The sequence below is a fragment of the Oncorhynchus gorbuscha genome, linkage group LG15 (genome assembly GCF_021184085.1).
Source record: "Oncorhynchus gorbuscha isolate QuinsamMale2020 ecotype Even-year linkage group LG15, OgorEven_v1.0, whole genome shotgun sequence".
In the NCBI taxonomy this organism is placed as follows: Eukaryota; Metazoa; Chordata; class Actinopteri; order Salmoniformes; family Salmonidae; genus Oncorhynchus; species Oncorhynchus gorbuscha.
The window spans coordinates 61,511,060-61,530,753 of NC_060187.1; the positions used below are offsets into that span (position 1 = coordinate 61,511,060).

Below are 19,694 nucleotides of genomic sequence, written 5' to 3' on the forward strand. Positions count from 1 at the left end.
CACTAACATTTCTCCCAAATGATTGGTGGCAATTAGAGCGGTCAGACACGGTCCATTCCTATATAGCCCAGATATCCTACCTGTGGCAGTGCAGTGGTATGAACCTTGTGGATCCTTCCTCTACCATCAACATAAATGGGGGAAAAAGCACTGCTTGGTAATACTACAGTAGGTAGGTGCTGTTTCTCAATTGATCTTATTTCCAAGGCACTGGAGCAACAATGAATACGCCTACATGAAACACCTTAGGGCAGAAAATGTTCAATGGAGGTTTTTATGAAGAGCACTTTTATTAAGTTAGGTGTGTAGTGTGCTTACACAAACATGCTGTTGTCTTCCATATAGTGAAAGCAGACATTCGGAACTTAAAAGACAAGGTCAAACCTATATTGCTGCCATAATATGTACAGCTCATGTTCAGAGTTCAGGTATGGCCCCATAAAAATGGCTGTATTGATGCCATAACAAAAGTTTCCATGGTTGCAGACTTGCGCTTAATTTGCAGTTTGGTGAAAACTGACAACCGCCTTCTGTTTTGACTCTTATAATCATATCGTACTAACTAGCTATAAACACACAAACAGTCTCTTTCAACAGACACTGTGGTCTACTGTGTGAGCTCATTTGATCATTTTGTTCATCTCAAGCAATAACTGATAGCCCACACACAGAGTAATCCCTCCACTGTATACAGCCACAAGCATTTATACACTACCACCAACCTCTAGATCATATTGTTCACCCCTTCTTTTGCATCGGTTTCTATTTCTCCTCTTCATGCACCTTCTGTTTCTCTTTTCTCAGTGTTCCCCTCTTCTTTTTTCCTATCCATAGCCTCAGTTCAGTCAGCTTCCCCTTCTCCATTGCAGTCTCTCTTCCCTTTCCTCTAACTCTTCTCTCATTACTGCCAAAACCACACTGGTCCAACTGTCGGTTGTCATGGTGACCTGAGGGAAGGCGGGGGGGGCTAGGGGTTAATATCAGCAAGGTAACAACCCCCTTGTGAAATAACCCACCAATAGTAGCTGTGATTCTGAATGATGAAATCATAAGAATGAGCCAACACTTGAGGCGATGCCTGCTGCCAGATTTGTGCATTCAGAAATGTTCTCAAAGCACTTTATCCATGTACAGTAGTTTCCCAAACTAGGTCCTGCCCCCCAAAAAAATTGTGAAAGAATTAAATGTCAATGTAAAATACTGTCATATAATTATGCACTTTTCGGTATAAATAGCCTCTAAAATATAAATAGACCATAAATGTAGAAATGTGTGTTTTTCTGGGAGGCTGAGAGTGCTATTATATGATACAATATCAGTAAGCCAACCTGTTACATCTACAACGTGTCTAAATCGTATCATCAACTGATTTCAGACAGTGTATGTATAGCTGTGGATTAACTGCATTGTGTGAATGGGATGTTACAATATCGGCAGTTGATTTGATAAATTAATGGAATCATTCCTCTAAAAAAGGCTGGCTGGCTAGCTAACATAAAGTGCAGATAAATTCTTCAAATTCACAATTTTAAATATTTTTTAATCACAGAAATAGCAAACCATGGTTGACGAACTCCCTGACCAAAATGGTTTAAGTTTATCCCATCGTAAGAAGGTTCATGTCCTTTCTAGTATTCTAATTCTGTGGGGTGTGACCCTTCAAATACGTCACTGGTGTAACCCGAACCGGACATCATCGTGCTCGTGTCAATCTGTCAGTGAGTTTACAAACGAAATGTAGAGATGCAAATGACTGTCAAATGGAACTACCACAATATTGAATATATTTTATTTCGAGCTCTGTTTTTAATATTACTTTCATCCAAGCACAGCCTACTGTAAAATGAGTCAGGCGCAAAATGAACGCTACCACCACCATCAATAGCGCCTGTCAGACAACAGAACGTAAACAACGATAGAATGTAACTGTGAACTCGCGCTGCCTACGTGAGATATGAATTATACAAGCACAATAACAGATGCGGTCAGAAATTAGCCAAATCAGATCGCTGATTTCAGACTGCTATAGACGCACACGTATGGCAGGCACGGGTTCCGAAATTGCAATTCGAATCAAACGACGTTCATATCCTTTCTACCAGTCCATCCATCTTTCAATTGGCAATCACTGACTGCCCACAACCACTGACACCCCCCCCCCCCTCAGTTCCGCATCCACATGGATACGAGTGTAGCCTATACCTTTAAAATACGAGGACAAATAGGCAAAACATTTCCATTTGGAGGGCAGACTGCCCTATTACGTAAATAATCATATTGACACTTACTCTACCATGTCATGAGGTGTTTTCAATTTGGACGTGATGTCCACACGCTGCTTTATAGTATCTGTATCACTTGGGCACCGGTCCTGTGTGCACAGCGCCGAGCCAGCCGACGCTACACTGTCCATCCGATGCCTGTTTTGTCGGATATAAAAACGAGCACTTCATGTGCGACCTGTTTCACTTCCCCATAACCAACATCCTTCCCTCGCAGGCAGGTAGCCCGAACTCAACCAGTCTCCTATTCTGTGTCTGGGCAAGCTAGCGTTGACAAGCTGCGCCCATAAGTAATCCGTTCTGAACACACAGGCAGCAGAGAAAGGGGGAGGAGGAGGCACAAGAGAGGCCATGCACAGTAGCAGTGCACTCTTAGGAAAAAACAAAAAAGGTGCCATCTAGAACCTAAAAGGGTTCTTCAGAGAACCATTTTTGGTTCCAGGTATAACCCCTTTGGTTCCATGTAGAACCCTTTCCACAGAGAATTCTGCATGGAACCTGGAACCAAAAATAGTTTTACATGGACAGCCAAAGAACTCTTTTGGAACTTTTTTTCTTCTAAGAGTGTAGCGTTGAACAGAGAGCCAAATAAAATAGGTTTTTAGAGTATTTGTGAGTTATTTTAAAATCAATAAAAGACAGTATTGGGAAAGGTTATGAAAGAGGAGAAAATGCAAGCATGAATTAGGGCCAGTTGTAGACAGATTATATATAGGCCTAACATGGTGTAATGAAATGGTGTAATACCAAAATATCACAGCCATTTGCTAACATGGTTTATCACACTGACTGTAATTATACAGTGCTAAAACAGTGCTGCCCGCAGTGTCCACCTGGCCGAAGCCCACCCAATCCTTTAACCCTCAATCGCTCTGTCCATCTCTGGATTAGAGACCCACTGAGTAGGATACATCATAATCCATGCTGTACAGATCCCCCTTCTCTTGCTCGCTCCCTCTGTAATCTGCTTTTCTGAGGTCCAGGAGTGCCTGCTGTAATCTCTTCAATTCATAGGGCAGGCAGGAGGGGAGGGGGGTAAAGAAGGGAGCAAGAGAAAGAACGAGAACGTGAAGATGAGTGAGGGGGCAAAGAAGATGGGATACTCAAAGCTGGTCCCTGGCCTATTCAACAGAAAGTCACTTACCAAAGAGCAGTGGTTGCACATCATTGATGGGGAGAGATCAATGTTCTTTGGGCTAATTAGATGAGTGGTGTTTTAGGCCTGTGTGCCACACCTTTTTCAGGTGAGGCCCTGTTCCAAACTATCTAGCAGAAAAATGTCTGAGTGGCAGCGTTTCTGCTGAGTGGGAGACCTGAGCCAAAACTCATTAGTCAACATTAATCCAAACATAAATATGATGAACAGTGGGCGACGCCAAACACCTCAAATATAGGCTACAGAGAGACAATGGCCTGGCCTGCAGACAATTGATCTGCAGTTGTTTTTGTGTGTCGGTGGATTATCAACTGGGATTATGTGGCCAGCAGAGAGGGGAATGGGGGGACGGTACAAAGGCAATTACTCAATTAGATATCAGTCTGCCAAGCCTAAACACACAGGGAGGACATGCATCAGCTAGTGGTTTTCCCTTCACCTCAGTTAACCCCACTCTGCAAGTAATGTTTGACGAACTGTTGACTAAAAGAAACAGCCCAAGGGTGAAGAACATATGCCTAACCTACCTTTTTTTTATAGAAATGTGATGGGTTTTAGTTGTTCAGCTTCAAGTGTGCACACAACAGTGGTGGAGCTGGAGAAAACATGAACCCCTCCCCCCACCCACCATATTACTGTCATCCATCCTCTTGTTACCTAACAGATTATGGAGAAATGTTATTAGGAAATTTACACGTCACGTTTGTCTTACATTAACACTTTGTTAAACCGTCAAAGTGCAATCTTTAAGATGTTAACTGACTTCATGACTGTGGTGCTGAGATCTGATAGCCAACTGTTCTGTGTTAGGCTATTTACTAGCCTTATATTGGAAGAAGTTGCCGCGCCGTCGCTCAGACTATCGCTACAATTATGCTACTGCTTAGACAGTTGTGCAGTTGTGCAAGTGACTGAGGTCTGATCACCACGGGAAAGTGCTTTTAAGCCACTGAGGAATCCAACTTGGCCTCTGATAGATAAACACCCCACACAGCTGTCCCCAACCAACAAAGTGTTGGGGTCTGACATAGACTGTAGACTGTAGCCTCTCTGAGGTTTAAGGTAGAGGTAATATCACCTTAGGTAGACTAAGGCTAATATTTAGCCTAACTACCAAGTCTCTACAATAGAATGACTGGGAGATGTGGCTACACAGCATCTTGTAGGAACATGCCTCGCATAACATATCTCGCATTTCTCCACGTCAGACTGCTTCACACACGAGTTGTTGGCCTCCGATTCAAATCAACTGCCGCCCCCACTAAACACCCTGAATACTCGACTGTATTATAACTCATTATTTGCATTAGAATCCTTCCATGTTCTTCGAATGCAAATTGTTATTCAGATCCCCATGGAAATTAGCCGTCTGTTGAGACCACCACAGCGGCCACGCAGAAGTCATTAGCCTAACCATAACTAAAATGCCTTCATTGGCCTCAAATCATCTGTCCCCGTCAGGGTGTGGCTGTCAATGGTCAATTATTCTCATCTACACTATGGGTTTCTTTCATGCAACAGGACAAAAACAATGGTAACCAAAATATATTAAATGAACTGGCTAGTGTTTTAATGATATAAGAATATTGTGCCTCATTGTAGTAATGCGTCCAGGCTAAATGGGAACGAGTCCAAATAGTCTCAGGCCTAATAAGTTCACGTGTCCTCTCAAACAGAGGGTCAGCAAAAAATATTCTAATTTAGAGTCAGTGTTACAAAACACTGGAATCAAACAGAAAATGCCTGGATTTCACCACAACTTGATCTGAAGTGTTGATGACAAGATGACCATCATTCACAGCAATGGCCTTTTCCGACTTCAACTGTATATGCAACAGAAGTTTAAATGCATTTGGCTAAGGCTAACTCAGTTTTTCACAATTCCTGACATTTAATCAGAGTAAAAATTCCCTGTCTTAGGTCAGTTAGGATCACCACTTTATTTTAAGAATGTGAAATGTCAGATTAGTAGAGATAATTATTTATTTCAGCTTTTATTTATTTCATCACATTCCCAGTGGGTCAGAAGTTTACATACACTCAATTACTATTTGGTAGCATTGCCTTTAAACTGTTTAACTTGGGTCAAATGTTTTGGGTAGCTTTCCACAAGTTTCCCACAATATGTTGGGTGAATTGTGGCCCATTCCTCCTGACAGAGCTGGTGTAACTGAATTAGGTTTGTAGACCTCCTTGCTCGCACATGCTTTTTCAGTAATGCCAACACATTTTCTATAGGATTGAGGTCAGGGCTTTGTGATGGCCACTCCAATACCTTGACTTTGTTGTCCTAAAGCCATTTTGCCACAACTTTGGAAGTATGCTTGGGGTCATTGTCCATTTGGAAGACCCATTTGGAAGTATGCTTGGGGTCATTGTCCATTTGGAAGACCCATTTGCGACCAAGCTGTAATTTCCTGACTGATGTCTTGAGATGTTGCTTCAATATATCCACATAATTTTCCTCCTCATGATGCCATCTATTTTGTGAAGTGCACCAGTCCCTCCTGCAGGAAAGCAACACCACAACATGATGCTGCCACCCCCATACTTCACAGTTGGAATGGTGTTCTTCAGCTTGCAAGCCTCCCCCTTTTTCCTCGTTTTACTGTGGATATAGATACTTTTGTACCGGTTTCCGCCAGCATCTTCACAAGGTCCTTTGCTGTGGTTCTGGGATTGATTTGCACTTTTCGCACAAAAGTATGTTCATCTCCTTACTGAGCGGTATGACGACTGCGTGGTCCCATGGTGTTAATACTATTGTTTGTACAGAGGAACGTGGTACCTTCAGGCATTTGGAAATTGCTCCCAAGGATGAACCAGACTAGTGGAGGTCTAAAATATTTTTTTCTGAGGTATTGGCTGATTTCTTTTGATTTTCCTATGTCAAGCAAAGAGGCACTGAGTTTGAAGGTAGGCCTTGAAATACATCCACAGGTACACCTCCAATTGACTCAAATGATGTCAATTAGCCTATCAGAAGCTTCTAAATCCATGAAATCATTTTCTGGAATTTTCGAAGCGTTTTAAATGCACACTCAACTTTGTGTGTAAACTTCTGACCCACTGATATTGAGATACAGTGAATAAGTGAAATAATCTGTCTGTAAACAATTGCTGGAAAAAAATTACTTGTGTCATGCACACAGTAGATGTCCTAACCGACTTGCCAAAACTATAATTTGTTAACAAGACATTTGTATAGTGGTTGAAAAAATTAGTTTTAATGACTCCAACCTAAGCATATGTAAACTTCCGACTTCAACTGTATATATAGCCATTGATTCTTGACGATTATAACTTATGTCGTACCCCATCAGAACTGATATTAGCTATAAAGAAATGTTTTACTTTAAACAATGTAAAAGCAAAAACTATAATTTTGTCCTTATATCCATAGCTCGGTCAATTAATTTAAAAGTGGTTACATTTATCCAGGCCCATCCCAGCTTAACAGGCAGTATAATTTAGGTGTAAAATTATGTCAGAGGTCTATCTAAGTAATGTTTAATTAAAACAAAACAAAAACTGGTAAATGAACAGGACAAGGGCACTGCTGTTAATGTGGAGCAGAGGCACACCCTCTGCCTGCCTGGATGGTCCTTTAACAGGCTCACCGAGGACACTGCAGCACCACCAGAGACCCCCTCCAATTGGAGAAAGGTGACATCAGACAAAGCGTGGGCTCCTATTGGCCAGCAGTGATGTTATGGATTCTAAGCAGGATGAGTGGTGCACACAAACCCGCCTCCCTGATCCTTGTGACTGACAAAGCGGAGGTGTCTCTCTCTCTCTCTGCTACAACAGACAGATCTCTCGTTTTCCCTAACATTTCCTTTAGCGTACTCTCTTTTCAACCTCATGCCTGTCTTCATATGCTTATTTCTCTCCCTCAATTTTACAATTGATCTAGAATAAAATGTAAGATGCAGGCTTACTTTAATTATGGCGAGGTAGCACCTTTAAGTTTGTGACCTGGGCTAATGATTTTGTTCCCTGAAAGATTATAAGAGCATAATGAACATGTTCCTCTGCCTGCCTGACCAAATCAAACTGTGACATAACCCAGATTGGAGTTCACCAGGACTTTAACAGCATAATCTGCCCTCTGTGGTTTTAGTGCTTAACCAATAAGCCCTCTGCTGTGCCCTTTCTAAATAGTTGGCTTGTGGTGTGCCATTACAGAAAACTGTATCGCTGTCAAACAACAGTGCCATTTATTTTATCTGTGACACACCATTAGCAGTCTCCTCGTCTTATCTAATGTAATATCAGTGAAGTATGTAGCCTATGAATTATCATTTAACCTAATGCTTAGGTATAAAATGGACTAAGTGCCTTAAGTTACAGTTCCCTGATTCAGTACATCACAAGGCCATGAACCAATGTGCTGCAGCTTGCAGATAACTGAGCCCATCCCTAGATGGGAGAGCCTTGAGGGGGGTCTGAGGTGAATCTTGCAGGGAACCTAAGGCCTCTGGCTGCCTGGCTGTCCTAGAGAGGAGAGAGATAGAGAGCAGAGCACTGACCTGCAGCTGTCCCAGTCAGACTCCCTGCTGAGCAGACTCCTGAGGGACCAGCGTGAGCGCCGGCCGAGAGACGAGCTACGTGACCAGGAGATGCGAGACGACGGGGGTAGCAAGAGGTCCAGGGAAGGGCCCAGGACTGTGTCCTCCACATGGGGGGGCAAGAGGGGTGAAGGGAGAGGTGAGGGGCTTCCTTGAGGAGTAGCGCTCCCCTTCACCCTCTCCTCCTCAGTGCCGTTCCACCGGGGTTTGGATGACTCCTCTTGTTCTCCATCACTCCTCTTCTTGGTCCGGCCTCTGCTCCGGTGGGGGTGGGTGAGCCGGTGGCGGAGGGGAGGCCGAGGGCTGGGAAAGCGGGACCAGGCCTCGGTGTCTGAGGATGGGGGAAGGATGTTCAGCGTGGGAATGGGGACGAGCTGGGTCACCCCACTTTCTGGTCCGGCGGTGGCCAGCAGAGACATGGTCATCATTCTCAGAGCTTCTTCAGACCAATTGTTTTACTTCAAAACACCCCGATCAAGGCTTGCTGTGGCGAAGCAAATTATGCTGACACTAGGTCAGGATGTTGAGGAAGTTGGTCTGAGAAACGATCACAACTTCTGCTTTTTGGTACAAATCAATTGTGGACTGGTCCTAGACTGCTAGGCTAGGACCATTGTGAATGTACCTCATGTTTCCAGTGACGTCCAGATGGTGCAGTATGAAAGATGCCCTTATGGAAGGCAGGTTTTATTCTCCATGGTAGTGCAGGGCATGACAGTACTACACTAGGTTATAGTCGTTTAGCTTCTCCCCCTAATTTCAGTCAATAATGTTGCAGCAGGAAACCAGGGTGGGACCCTTATTGAATTAAGAAAGCTAATACAACGCAGTCTTCTCCCTCTCTAATATTTTCCAACTCTCCACCTCATGCTCTGTGCGTGGGGCTTCTTTGCATCTTTTTGTCAGTAGTCTGTAGTTTTGTTCCTCACTTCCTTCTCTTCCGTAACTCCCCCTCTGTCCGATGTCTCCGTCTCTCCTTCGATGTGCCTGCTCTCCCTCTTACATTGAGCCAAGTTCACAGGCCGTGCAGTCTCACATTTGGTCTCATTATAGCAACGGTAGAACTTGCAGTGGGAGAGAGAACGATCTATGTTCCGCTGTTGCAGGGGGCTGAGGAGAAGAGAGACTGTAGTATTGGCTAACAGTCTAATTCTCCCTTAATAGACAGAAAAAAAACTAACATTGTAGAAGATCAATGTTCTGGACAAAAGATGATCCCAGTTACTTTGATACATGTTATCTATTTCTATTAGTTTTGAGATCTGACCTCAAATGGTATCAGGAAGTACTGAATCACTCAGACAGCTTGTTTTGAATTATTGATCGTCAGAGAGACAGATCGATGGAAGTTATGTATTCTGTGTCCAATATCAGTGGTGTCTGATTGCTTTTGATGCATCGTTTGGTTGGAAATTGCTGTGAGGCAGATTTTGCAGCTTTGCTCCCTTCTGGTATTAAGTCAGTAAAAGTGATTATAGTGCGCACTTGGAGTCAAATGATGAGGGATTACGCTATTAAAGTACTTTAAAAAAACATACACAATACGTACAACAATCCTTTATCCCATCTCAAAGATTAGCTCAAACACCCCAACAACACCTCCCATCCTTCAAATCTCAAGATCCAGCTCAACCACATTAACATCCCCTCTTTTCATTCTTAAAGCTTCAATACGTAACTTTTGGGACGACCCGACAAAAATCACATAGGATGTCTAAGAAGCGGTAGATCTGTGCACTATTTCTATGCTCCCAATTCTTAAATTTCATTTTTTACTTTTGGTTTTGTACACCAGCTTCAAACAGCTGAAAATACAATATTTTTGAGTATGAAAAATATATTTCAGTGGTTTAGATGGTACAATGATTCTCTACACTATACTCACTTGTTTTGTCACAAACTGAAATTAGGCTACCAGCAAATGGCAGAGAGATTATAAATCGACAAAGACAAAAATCAACTCTCTCAGCCAGACAGCACAGATGATGCAGAACATATGTTATATTGTCACAGACATGATAATATGTGTGTGTGTGCGTTTGTATCTATTGTCTAGCTTCTTTTGACCAATTTAATTTGTATAATTGTTTTTACCTTTATTTAACAAAGTCAGTTAAGAACAAATTCTTATTTTCAATGATGGCCTAGGAACATTGGGTTAACTGCCTTGTTCAGGGGCATATTTTTACCTTGTCAGCTCGAGGATTTGATCTTGCAACCTTTCGGTTCAAGTCCAATGCTCTAACCACTAGGCTACCTGCCGCCCAGCAGGTAAGTGCAGGCACTAGTTTTAGTCAAAGCCCAAGCCCTACAGTGTATTTGGTCATCTGTTTACACAAGAGAAATCTTGGCATACTCTTGTTTGCTAATCCATGGTAATACTCGTGTGACACACTCGATCTTTGCTTCACACACAGCCATATCTTGTAAACTAGCAATAAAACACACCACAGATATTCAGATGGGCTATAAACAATCATCAACAGCAAGGACTTCCCCAAATCATGTTTACGTAGATGCAATACTATCCTGGCTCCAGTCTTAAAAGTTATGATGCATGGGTAAAATCAGATCATGGCATAGATGACAACAATTTTGTTCAGGCAAGGCCAAGAAGTTATCAGTTGGGTTGCTATTATTCACAACTTCAACGTCCTCACGTCAACTTCAAACGCTTTTCAATACAGTAACGTTAACCAGTCTGTGTTCAATACAGTATGTCTAGTTAGCTAACGTTAGATATCTAGTCTCTGGACGGTACAATAAAAGAAAGACACTATTGTAACTAGTTAGCTAAAATTAGCCTAGCTTACTGTCTTGCCAAGCTTTCAATATCTTCAGAGCCTCTGAGGAAGTTCCCAACAACGTGCTTCTACATCTCCTGCATTGATTGATGTTTGGGATTTTAGGCTTGGTTTCTGTCTAAGCACTTTGTGACATCTGCTGATGCAAAAATGGCTTTGAAATTACATTTGACTGATTACACAAAACAAAACGGTTAACATTTGGATTCAGTTCCTACCTCCCATTTGATGAATTTCCCCCATTTCGATTATCTTGCTCGGCTTCGAAGACAAGCCGAGCGACAGTGCGAGGAGCGATATTAAAATCCACTTTTTCACAGGATCCCATCAGCAGCATCCTTTTGAGATGTAAAACCCTCCACTCCTGCTGCCAACACACCAGGCAGCTCGCCGAAATAGACCTGACTGACAAGATAGTTAGCTAGCTAACCAGACTTCCTTGCTAAATATACACGTAGCTAGCTACTGGTGGAACATAGCAGTCAACGTATTGTTTATTCCGACATATGCCTAGTTGAAGCGAGCTAACTGTTGGCTAGTTAGCTAACAAAACCATTAGCTAGTTATGCTAACGACGTCGTAAGCCAGCTAGCTACGCACCGGGTAACGCTATTCGTTATCTGCTGGTCTGACGTTATAACTGGCTTGCTAGCGACATTGCTTGCTGGGATTTAATGTGCTTTTTTCTTGTTGTCTTAAACATCGATGATGCGTCTTATATGGGAAACATTAATGTTTCCCATTTTTGTGTCTACCACTTTTGGCTAAATATCTTCTACAAGACAGAAAGCGACCGAAGCGGAATCTCAACAGAGGCAAACCAAAACTTTTAAGAGGGGGGCATCAACACTCATATATATTAGTATATTTCCTGACTACTTCTAAAATGTAACATTATGTTCCGAAGCAACACAAATATCTAACTGTGGGTTGATTTTTATCTAAATGCTTAAAAATATTGCTAAATAATCATACACTGTTACATAATCATTTTACATTATAACCCTTTCCCCAAAACGTGTGGTACAGTCTGGTGATAAGAACGCTGGATGATAAATAACGGGTTCTCATGATGATGGGAAGCACTTTAAACGAATCAAACGAAGCTCTATCCTAGTAGGGCGGGCTTAAAACTGTGAAACTTTATTCAGCCACAGGTGACTGAATCAACGCCATCTCAACGATCAACACTAGAATAAAAAGTGCATGGCTAGCGCCCAAAACAATCTGTGATTATGTAATGCCTCTCAATTAATGACTTAATACCATGGGAGCTGTTTAAACCATGTCCAATAATGCAGATAGAAATGTATAGATGAAGGCCAGGAATAGACTTGTTGCGCCCTCTTGTGATTCAAGTGTGTGCAGTCACAATAATGATATGCAAAATAATGGATTTAAGCACGCTTCAAATTTCACACAGAGAAAAAGTACAACTAAATACACATATTTAAATTATCATGAAACAACCTTGATATTATTGATTAATATAGGTTTATTAGTCCGGATCTCACCTTCATGAAGTAGGTCACAGTGGTCCACCATTGCTGCAAGGCTTGTGTGTGTATGCTGCTATCGGCAACTCCCTCTCTGAGCTGTAACTGATTAATTTCTGGCCAAGCTGAGAGATACGATATCCTTTGCGGCTGCAGGCGCCTGGGTGAAAGACAGGTCACCTTGTTCTGGTAGAAGACTGAAAGCAAGAATGGGATATTGACAAGGAACAAAAGCATTTGGTTTCACCACTTGGGCATTCTATCAGAAACAACAGACAATACAGTAACCTATGTTTTATAAAAATAATAATAATTAAGAAAACTGAGAATTTTAGTAGACTAACAAGATGTATGTATACATGTATGATATTTAGGTTAATATGAAAGTGCAATGGTCAACAACAGATCAATGTTTGTGTTTGACATCTAGACAGGGGCAGAGACATGGACAGTGTTCATGCACGTGAAAATATTTACTTACAATATGCTCTCTCTGCTCACCCTCGTTTCCATGTGTATGCATATATTGTATAAGTACCTGTGTAACTAGGCTATAACGTTGTTGTCTTAGCATTTACCTCAAAAAACTTGTGAAAAGCTTTTCAAGAAATATACTGCTCAGTCTACATTTCGTCTACATCATGATTGATACTTCAGGGACTGATGAGCTACAGGGCTGTATGTAAAATGCAAAGAAATATCAAATCAATAAAATACGTTGGTATGTTCGTTTGTTACATTTAATATGTTAAATGAACCACTTTTAATTTAAACAAATCTATCACACTATTATACGTCCATACCTGAATAATGTTGCTGGTAGAAGCTGCTCCTCTCACAGGGGTTTATAAGTTTCACTCGAGCTTCAGTTTATCAGACTATTTCACGAGACAATTATTCTGGAGAATAGCCAATAGTGGTTGCAATTACTTTGCATTTTCAGAATTCCCTCTTTGGTTTACATCTTCGCGCTTCATGGCATTTTACATCCGGTTATAAACACATGGACATCTCCAGTTCCATGGTGCCAACGACTCAACGAGAATCCGAGTTTATGCCTGCGCAAACCAGGTCACGGAGAGATGTGTTGCTGAACGCTTCCCTTCGCAGAATGGGGAACTAGAAACCAGATCTGGGCTAAAAATAAAAAACACCAGCATGTGTGGTTTGGAATAAAGAGAGGGTAGGCGTGTGTGTGTGTGTCCTATACAGGAGAGGTGAAAGCAACATAACAAATGGATACCCCCCCCCCTCTACGCCAACAGGCATCAGTTTTCATACACAAATGTAACTGTTTATCTTGAGTCAATATTTGCTTTAAAGCTTTAATGATGTCAACCCTCAAGGTCTAAGTAAATCTCTGTGTGTGTGTGTGTGTGTGTGTGTGTGTGTGTGTGTGTGTGTGTGTGTGTGTGTGTGTGTGTGTGTGTGTGTGTGTGTGTGTGTGTGTGTGTGTGTGTGTGTGTGTGTGTGTGTGTGTGTGTGTGTGTGTGTGTGTGTGTGTGTGTGTGTGTGTGTGTGTGTGTGTGTGTGTGGTTACATCACATGAGAATGTCCTAGACATACAAACAAGACCTAGACCTTCCCTGACAGAGATGAATTGCATCTCTTGTTATTGCGCATATCAAATTACTGTACATCATAGAGCACATTTCATTAACCAGCTGAGATTTCATCACATAACAAATACATTTGAAAACATGTGAGGTAGACATGTTATTAGATCCTCAAAGGCTATCTGCTCCTTGGGTCTTTTTGTCATTATGTTGTCCTTCAGTCATCTGTTTTGTTGACCTTGCCTTCTATTGCAATAGCCTTGTGTTTCCAAGTCATTTGGCATTGAATGAACTTCAGATTCCTGATAACAGATATCTGATGACATTTGATACATCAACCCTGCCTGTGCATCAGACTGACAGTTTAAGAAAATGTTGCTTTTGCCAAAGAAGTTATTAGAAATATAATATAATATAATAACTTAATTTTCCATCCCACTTCTGACACTACTAGGAAATGCCAACAATGACAAATACATTAATGGATTGTTTGAGGTTCTGGAACATTATAGAGTTGTGCATCATGTGTGTCCTACAAGCAAACTATAGACAGGCACACATTTGAATACACATACGCGTGTCTGTATCTTGCCTCATTTGCTTAACAAATTTGACATCATGTCACATTTCCTGGTCAGTGATAGCGAACTGAATACTTATTTGTTGATTTTTTTTCTCTCAGTTTAGAGTGTGGACAAAACGTTTATCGAAATAATCCTCCTTCATCACCAAACTGTTAATTGAGCAATGTGCATTACAACTGCAGTTTCATTACTGCCTATAGGGTCCATCTATTCTCAGAGATTAAAACCAGAATGATCAGTGACAGACCATTCAATCAAAACCACAGGCCACTGAATAAATCCAAAGAAAGAACAATTTAATTGATTGATAAAATAAGAATAGATTGTTGGTTAAAACAAAGCTTAATTAAAAACAGCCCCATATGGTAATTAGTTGGCTATGCTTTGCATTAGAAAGGTTTTGTTGGCTTGGCTATCATGCAATAATAGTACATTGATTTCAACTTCTCTTTCGCCTTGGCCTGGGTGCGCTAAAACTGTTGGACATTCAAGACAGGCATGTATTCACACGATCTAAAAATAGCATTGTAAAATACGAACTCATACTGTGTAGACTAGACTGTAGGCTGAAAACTGCATCGATAGCTTCTGTATTGTTATTATTCGCGTAGCTTGAGGCAAATGAATAAGTAATAGACTCCGATTAATTGATAGAGATCATACATCAACTTCAATCCGTTTTTATCTGAGCAGTTATCAATTGGAAATGTCAAACCAACCCTGATTAAGCGGAAATTAGAACATGCCAGAATAAGGTGGGGAAAGTATTGATTAACAATGGCGAAGTTAACAACATAGCAACCTATTGGAAATTAGTTCACTCCGTTTCATGCAAGGAGAAACTCGTGGGGAGTAAAGCAAGAAAATAATTGTATTCTATTCATTTGCTGGCAAGAGTTTTGGAAGAAAAATGATACAACAGATATTATCGTCACTCCTGGTCTTTATTCTTTGTGGTAAGTTTTCCATTAAAAAAAGATAACGAATCAGCCTACATAACAGATTATAAGGCTATGGCCTAAGGCAAAAGTAAAGTGTGTACTGCTGTTATAAAATTATATGTAGCCGACAAAATGGGTAAATATTAGCTTGTTTATTATAGTATACATACTTATAATTATCAATACGATGTATTGTTCCTGATCGTGTTAGTGTTGTTGTTATTTGTAACCCCACTGATTTGGGCAAATCATCATGTCAAACTGCTGTCTAATTCCTTGCTCTTCTCTCTTCTGACCCCAACTCCCCACTCCTCTTACTCTTTTTCTGGCACCATGATCCCCTGGTTACCCAAGTGCCACATTGTCATGGGGGCTGTGCAGAGGTGGACTCCATGACAGAGGCGGTGGCCGGGGAGAGCTTCCTCATGGGCTGCATCTCCTGTAAGAGGAGAGAGGAGGTCCAGGCCCAAACCACGGTTGACTGGCACTTCAGAGCCACAGGAGAGGAGGAGTATATCCACGTAAGTAGGCCTACTACATAGTACTAGCTGTAAAGTGTATTATGTATTAATTAGTGTGTATTATGTATTAATTAGTGTGTATTATGTCAGTGTATAATGTTTTTGTAAAGTGTAATGAGACTTGTTAAATGCACTGTAAATAAAATGTGACTTGACTACCAAGACAGTAGAAAGGCTAAAAATGACAATATGGAACAATTTGTTATAGAGGAATGCATGTGTAATACCATGGGTGAAATATTACATAATTTATCATCTGGGAGTGTATAAACACTGTGTGGGTGTTCTACTTTCTTTCAAGATCTTTCACTATGACCACCCACACCCCAACACCCTCCACGAGGAATTTAATGACCGGCTAGAGTGGCAAGGAACAATGGGGAGTAAGGATGTACAGATAGGAGCCATCTTCATTCACAACGTCACGTTTAATGACACAGGCACCTACCGCTGCACCTTCCAGCGCACCCTCTTCCTCCCATTGGATAATGAATATATCACAGTGGAAAAGGAGGTGGAGCTTACTGTGGTGGCCGAAGGTAATGGGGATCCCCCCCAGTGAACAATGTTTCTACTATCTATTGCTTTTTAAATCAATCTCTCTTTAATGGTCTTTGTTGTGTATGTGACAAAGTCCTGAAGTTCTTCCTTCATGGTTTTCACAGTCTGACCACGCTGTATATTTAGACTGTTTTCCCTCTTAGTAAAAAAACAATGCATCTTATGTAACACATGTTTATGTGATGATAGGATGAATCCAAAAATACTGTTAATTATCCACATTGCCTTTTCTTACTTCCTCATCCATACCTATTTAAAAATGAGGCCCATTAACCATCTACTTAAAAGTACTCAGATTCACCTTGAACTCTACATGCACGCTATAGAAATGAATGTATACAGTAAAGTACACATGATCTCTGCAAAGCACTCTCTCTCCTCCTCCTAGCCAATCGGGAGCTGTTGTCGGTGGTGTCAGAGATCATGATGTACGTGCTAATTGTGGTGCTGCAGCTGTGGATGATCGTGGTGCTGATCCACTGCTACAACAAGATCTGGGCTGAACATGAGGCACGGGATGCCCGCAAAGCCCTGAGGGCCCAAAAACTGGCCCTAATAAAAGAGTGAGAGCCAGTCTTAAGTATTTGCTAATTTATATCTTATACTGTGCAAATGTACACACCATAGAGATTGTGGAATTTGTGAATCAAAGTATGTCTATGGTACATATTTTCCATTCTACTCTATACCAGATACTGTAACTTCACTTTCTATGTCATTATTTCTCTCTCGTCATCCCTCCATCTCTTTTCCTTCCTGACAATTAACTCAGTCTATTTTTTTTACATTTCCAGACCTTTAGACTCAAAGGACAATTGTGACGGAGTGCTTCTGGAGTGACTTGTTTCAGTGAGTTTGTTTTGAAATCCTCTCACATGATTGAAAGTGTAATTTTATAGACTTGATTGTACCATAGATATGACTGTAGACCGCTGACTGCAGAGAATAAATTGAATTACTTTCCCCATTCTAAATTAGGACACAATTTATTGCAATCAAAAGCTTTTTTGCATTGCTATTCTTAAAGCAGATGTTCGATCTTGATGTATTTTGTTTGTGTGTATCTAACAGGTAAACATCAAAGGTGGAGAACTCTGTCACAAGCAACTGTTACCACTACACTACAAGGCTATTATATCATAGAAATATAATTTGAATGTCTTAGCATAGTGTGTAACACATGCAGTTTACAATGTACTTGATTTACTGTACGAGGTAGTTGCAGCTGGTGTGAGTGGTGATTAGATTAACAGGTGGTGCCGAATAGCCTTAGTGTGTCAGCTCAAAAGAGAATGTCATCACGTGATGGATCAACAGTTCTGACACAGCTCTGATTACAGATGGTTCCACCTGAGCTACATAGAAAGCTTTGGCAGGAACAACCGTGCATCTACATAGGTCTCATCTGCAACCATATTATTACAGATTTTTTTAAATCGCTATTTTCACAAGTATGTGGTACATTTTCACAACTCTTAGAACAAAATACCAAACTGGTCACACTTGTAATGCAGCAAGTCTTTCATTCAAAACCTGTCATTGTCCATTCATTTGGATTATAAACATCTCTCACCACACAACCATTGATTCAAGTTTATTGTGAAATGTAATGAGAATTGGTTTCAAATCACCGAAACACAACAATATCTTTTCAAATTACAGTGCCTTGCGAAAGTATTCGGCCCCCTTGAACTTTGCGACCTTTTGCCACATTTCAGGCTTCAAACATAAAGATATAAAACAGTATTTTTTTGTGAAGAATAACAACAAGTGGGACACAATCATGAAGTGGAACGACATTTATTGGATATTTCAAACTTTTTTAACAAATCAAAAACTGAAAAATTGGGCGTGCAAAATTATTCAGCCCCCTTAAGTTAATACTTTGTAGCGCCACCTTTTGCTGCGATTACAGCTGTAAGTCGCTTGGGGTATGTCTATCAGTTTTGCACATCGAAAGACTGAATTTTTTTCCCATTCCTCCTTGCAAAACAGCTCGAGCTCAGTGAGGTTGGATGGAGAGCATTTGTGAACAGCAGTTTTCAGTTCTTTCCACAGATTCTCGATTGGATTCAGGTCTGGACTTTGACTTGGCCATTCTAACACCTGGCTATGTTTATTTTTGAACCATTCCATTGTAGATTTTGCTTTATGTTTTGGATCATTGTCTTGTTGGTAGACAAATCTCCGTCCCAGTCTCAGGTCTTTTGCAGACTCCATCAGGTTTTCTTCCAGAATGGTCCTGTATTTGGCTCCATCCATCTTCCCATCAATTTTAACCATCTTCCCTGTCCCTGCTGAAGAAAAGCAGGCCCAAACCATGATGCTGCCACCACCATGTTTGACAGTGGGGATGGTGTTGCTTTTACGCCAAACATAATGTTATGCATTGTTGCCAAAAAGTTCAATTTCGGTTTCATCTGACCAGAGCACCTTCTTCCACATGTTTGGTGTGTCTCCCAGGTGGCTTGTGGCAAACTTTAAACTACACTTTTAATGGATATCTTTAAGAAATGGCTTTCTTCTTGCCACTCTTCCATAAAGGCCAGATTTGTGCAATATACGACTGATTGTTGTCCTATGGACAGAGTCTCCCACCTCAGCTGTAGATCTCTGCAGTTTATCCAGAGTGATCATGGGCCTCTTGGCTGCATCTCTGATCAGTCTTCTCCTTGTATGAGCTGAAAGTTTAAAAGGATGGCCAGTTCTTGGTAGATTTGCAGTGGTCTGATACTCCTTCCATTTCAATATTATTGCTTGCACAGTGCTCCTGGGGATGTTTAAAGCTTGGGAAATCTTTTTGTATCCAAATCCGGCTTTGAACTTCTTCACAACAGTATCTCGGACCTGCCTGGTGTGTTTCTTGTTCTTCATGATGCTCTCTGCGCATTTAACGGACCTCTGAGACTATCACAGTGCAGGTGCATTTATACGGAGACTTGATTACACACAGGTGGATTGTATTTATCATCATTAGTCATTTAGGTCAACATTGGATCTTTCAGAGATCCACACTGAACTTCTGGAGAGAGTTTGCTACACTGAAAGTAAAGGGGCTGAATAATTTTTTATTTTGATTTGTTAAAAAAGTTTGAAATATCCAATAAATGTCGTTCCACTTCATGATTGTGTCCCACTTGTTGTTGATTCTTCACAAAAATATACAGTTTTATATCTTTATGTTTGAAGCCTGAAATGTGGCAAAAGGTCGCAAAGTTCAAG

The 19,694-nt window shown here is 41.0% G+C and overlaps 2 protein-coding genes across 8 annotated transcripts in view; one reads left to right on the forward strand and one right to left on the reverse strand.

Annotated features, from left to right (window-relative positions):
- Positions 1–13,431, reverse strand: part of gramd1a (GRAM domain containing 1A) — a 34,862-nt gene extending 21,431 nt beyond the window's left edge. For 2 of the 7 annotated variants that reach the window (XM_046302099.1, XM_046302096.1), the window contains exons 1-3: positions 13,113–13,431; positions 12,328–12,506; positions 7,971–9,119 (exon numbers count right to left, since the gene is read on the reverse strand). In XM_046302099.1, coding sequence (XP_046158055.1) covers positions 7,971–8,437 — 467 coding nt within the window. In that variant the 5' untranslated portion in view covers positions 8,438–9,119; positions 12,328–12,506; positions 13,113–13,431. Of the gene's footprint in view, positions 1–80; positions 143–2,288; positions 2,578–7,970; positions 9,120–11,031; positions 11,608–12,327; positions 12,986–13,112 lie in introns of those variants that run through there. The other 5 variants (XM_046302098.1, XM_046302097.1, XM_046302101.1 and 2 more) reach the window with 5 other exon arrangements.
- A 638-nt stretch (positions 13,432–14,069) lies between these two features.
- si:ch211-225p5.8 (uncharacterized protein LOC555567 homolog) lies at positions 14,070–18,047 on the forward strand. Its single transcript, XM_046302104.1, has 6 exons — positions 14,070–15,405; positions 15,745–15,911; positions 16,213–16,450; positions 16,861–17,035; positions 17,267–17,321; positions 17,544–18,047. The coding sequence occupies exons 1-5, from the start codon at positions 15,360–15,362 to the stop codon at positions 17,310–17,312; spliced, it is 672 nt and encodes a 223-aa protein (XP_046158060.1). The 5' UTR covers positions 14,070–15,359; the 3' UTR covers positions 17,313–17,321; positions 17,544–18,047.
- The last annotated feature ends 1,647 nt before the right edge of the window (positions 18,048–19,694 follow it).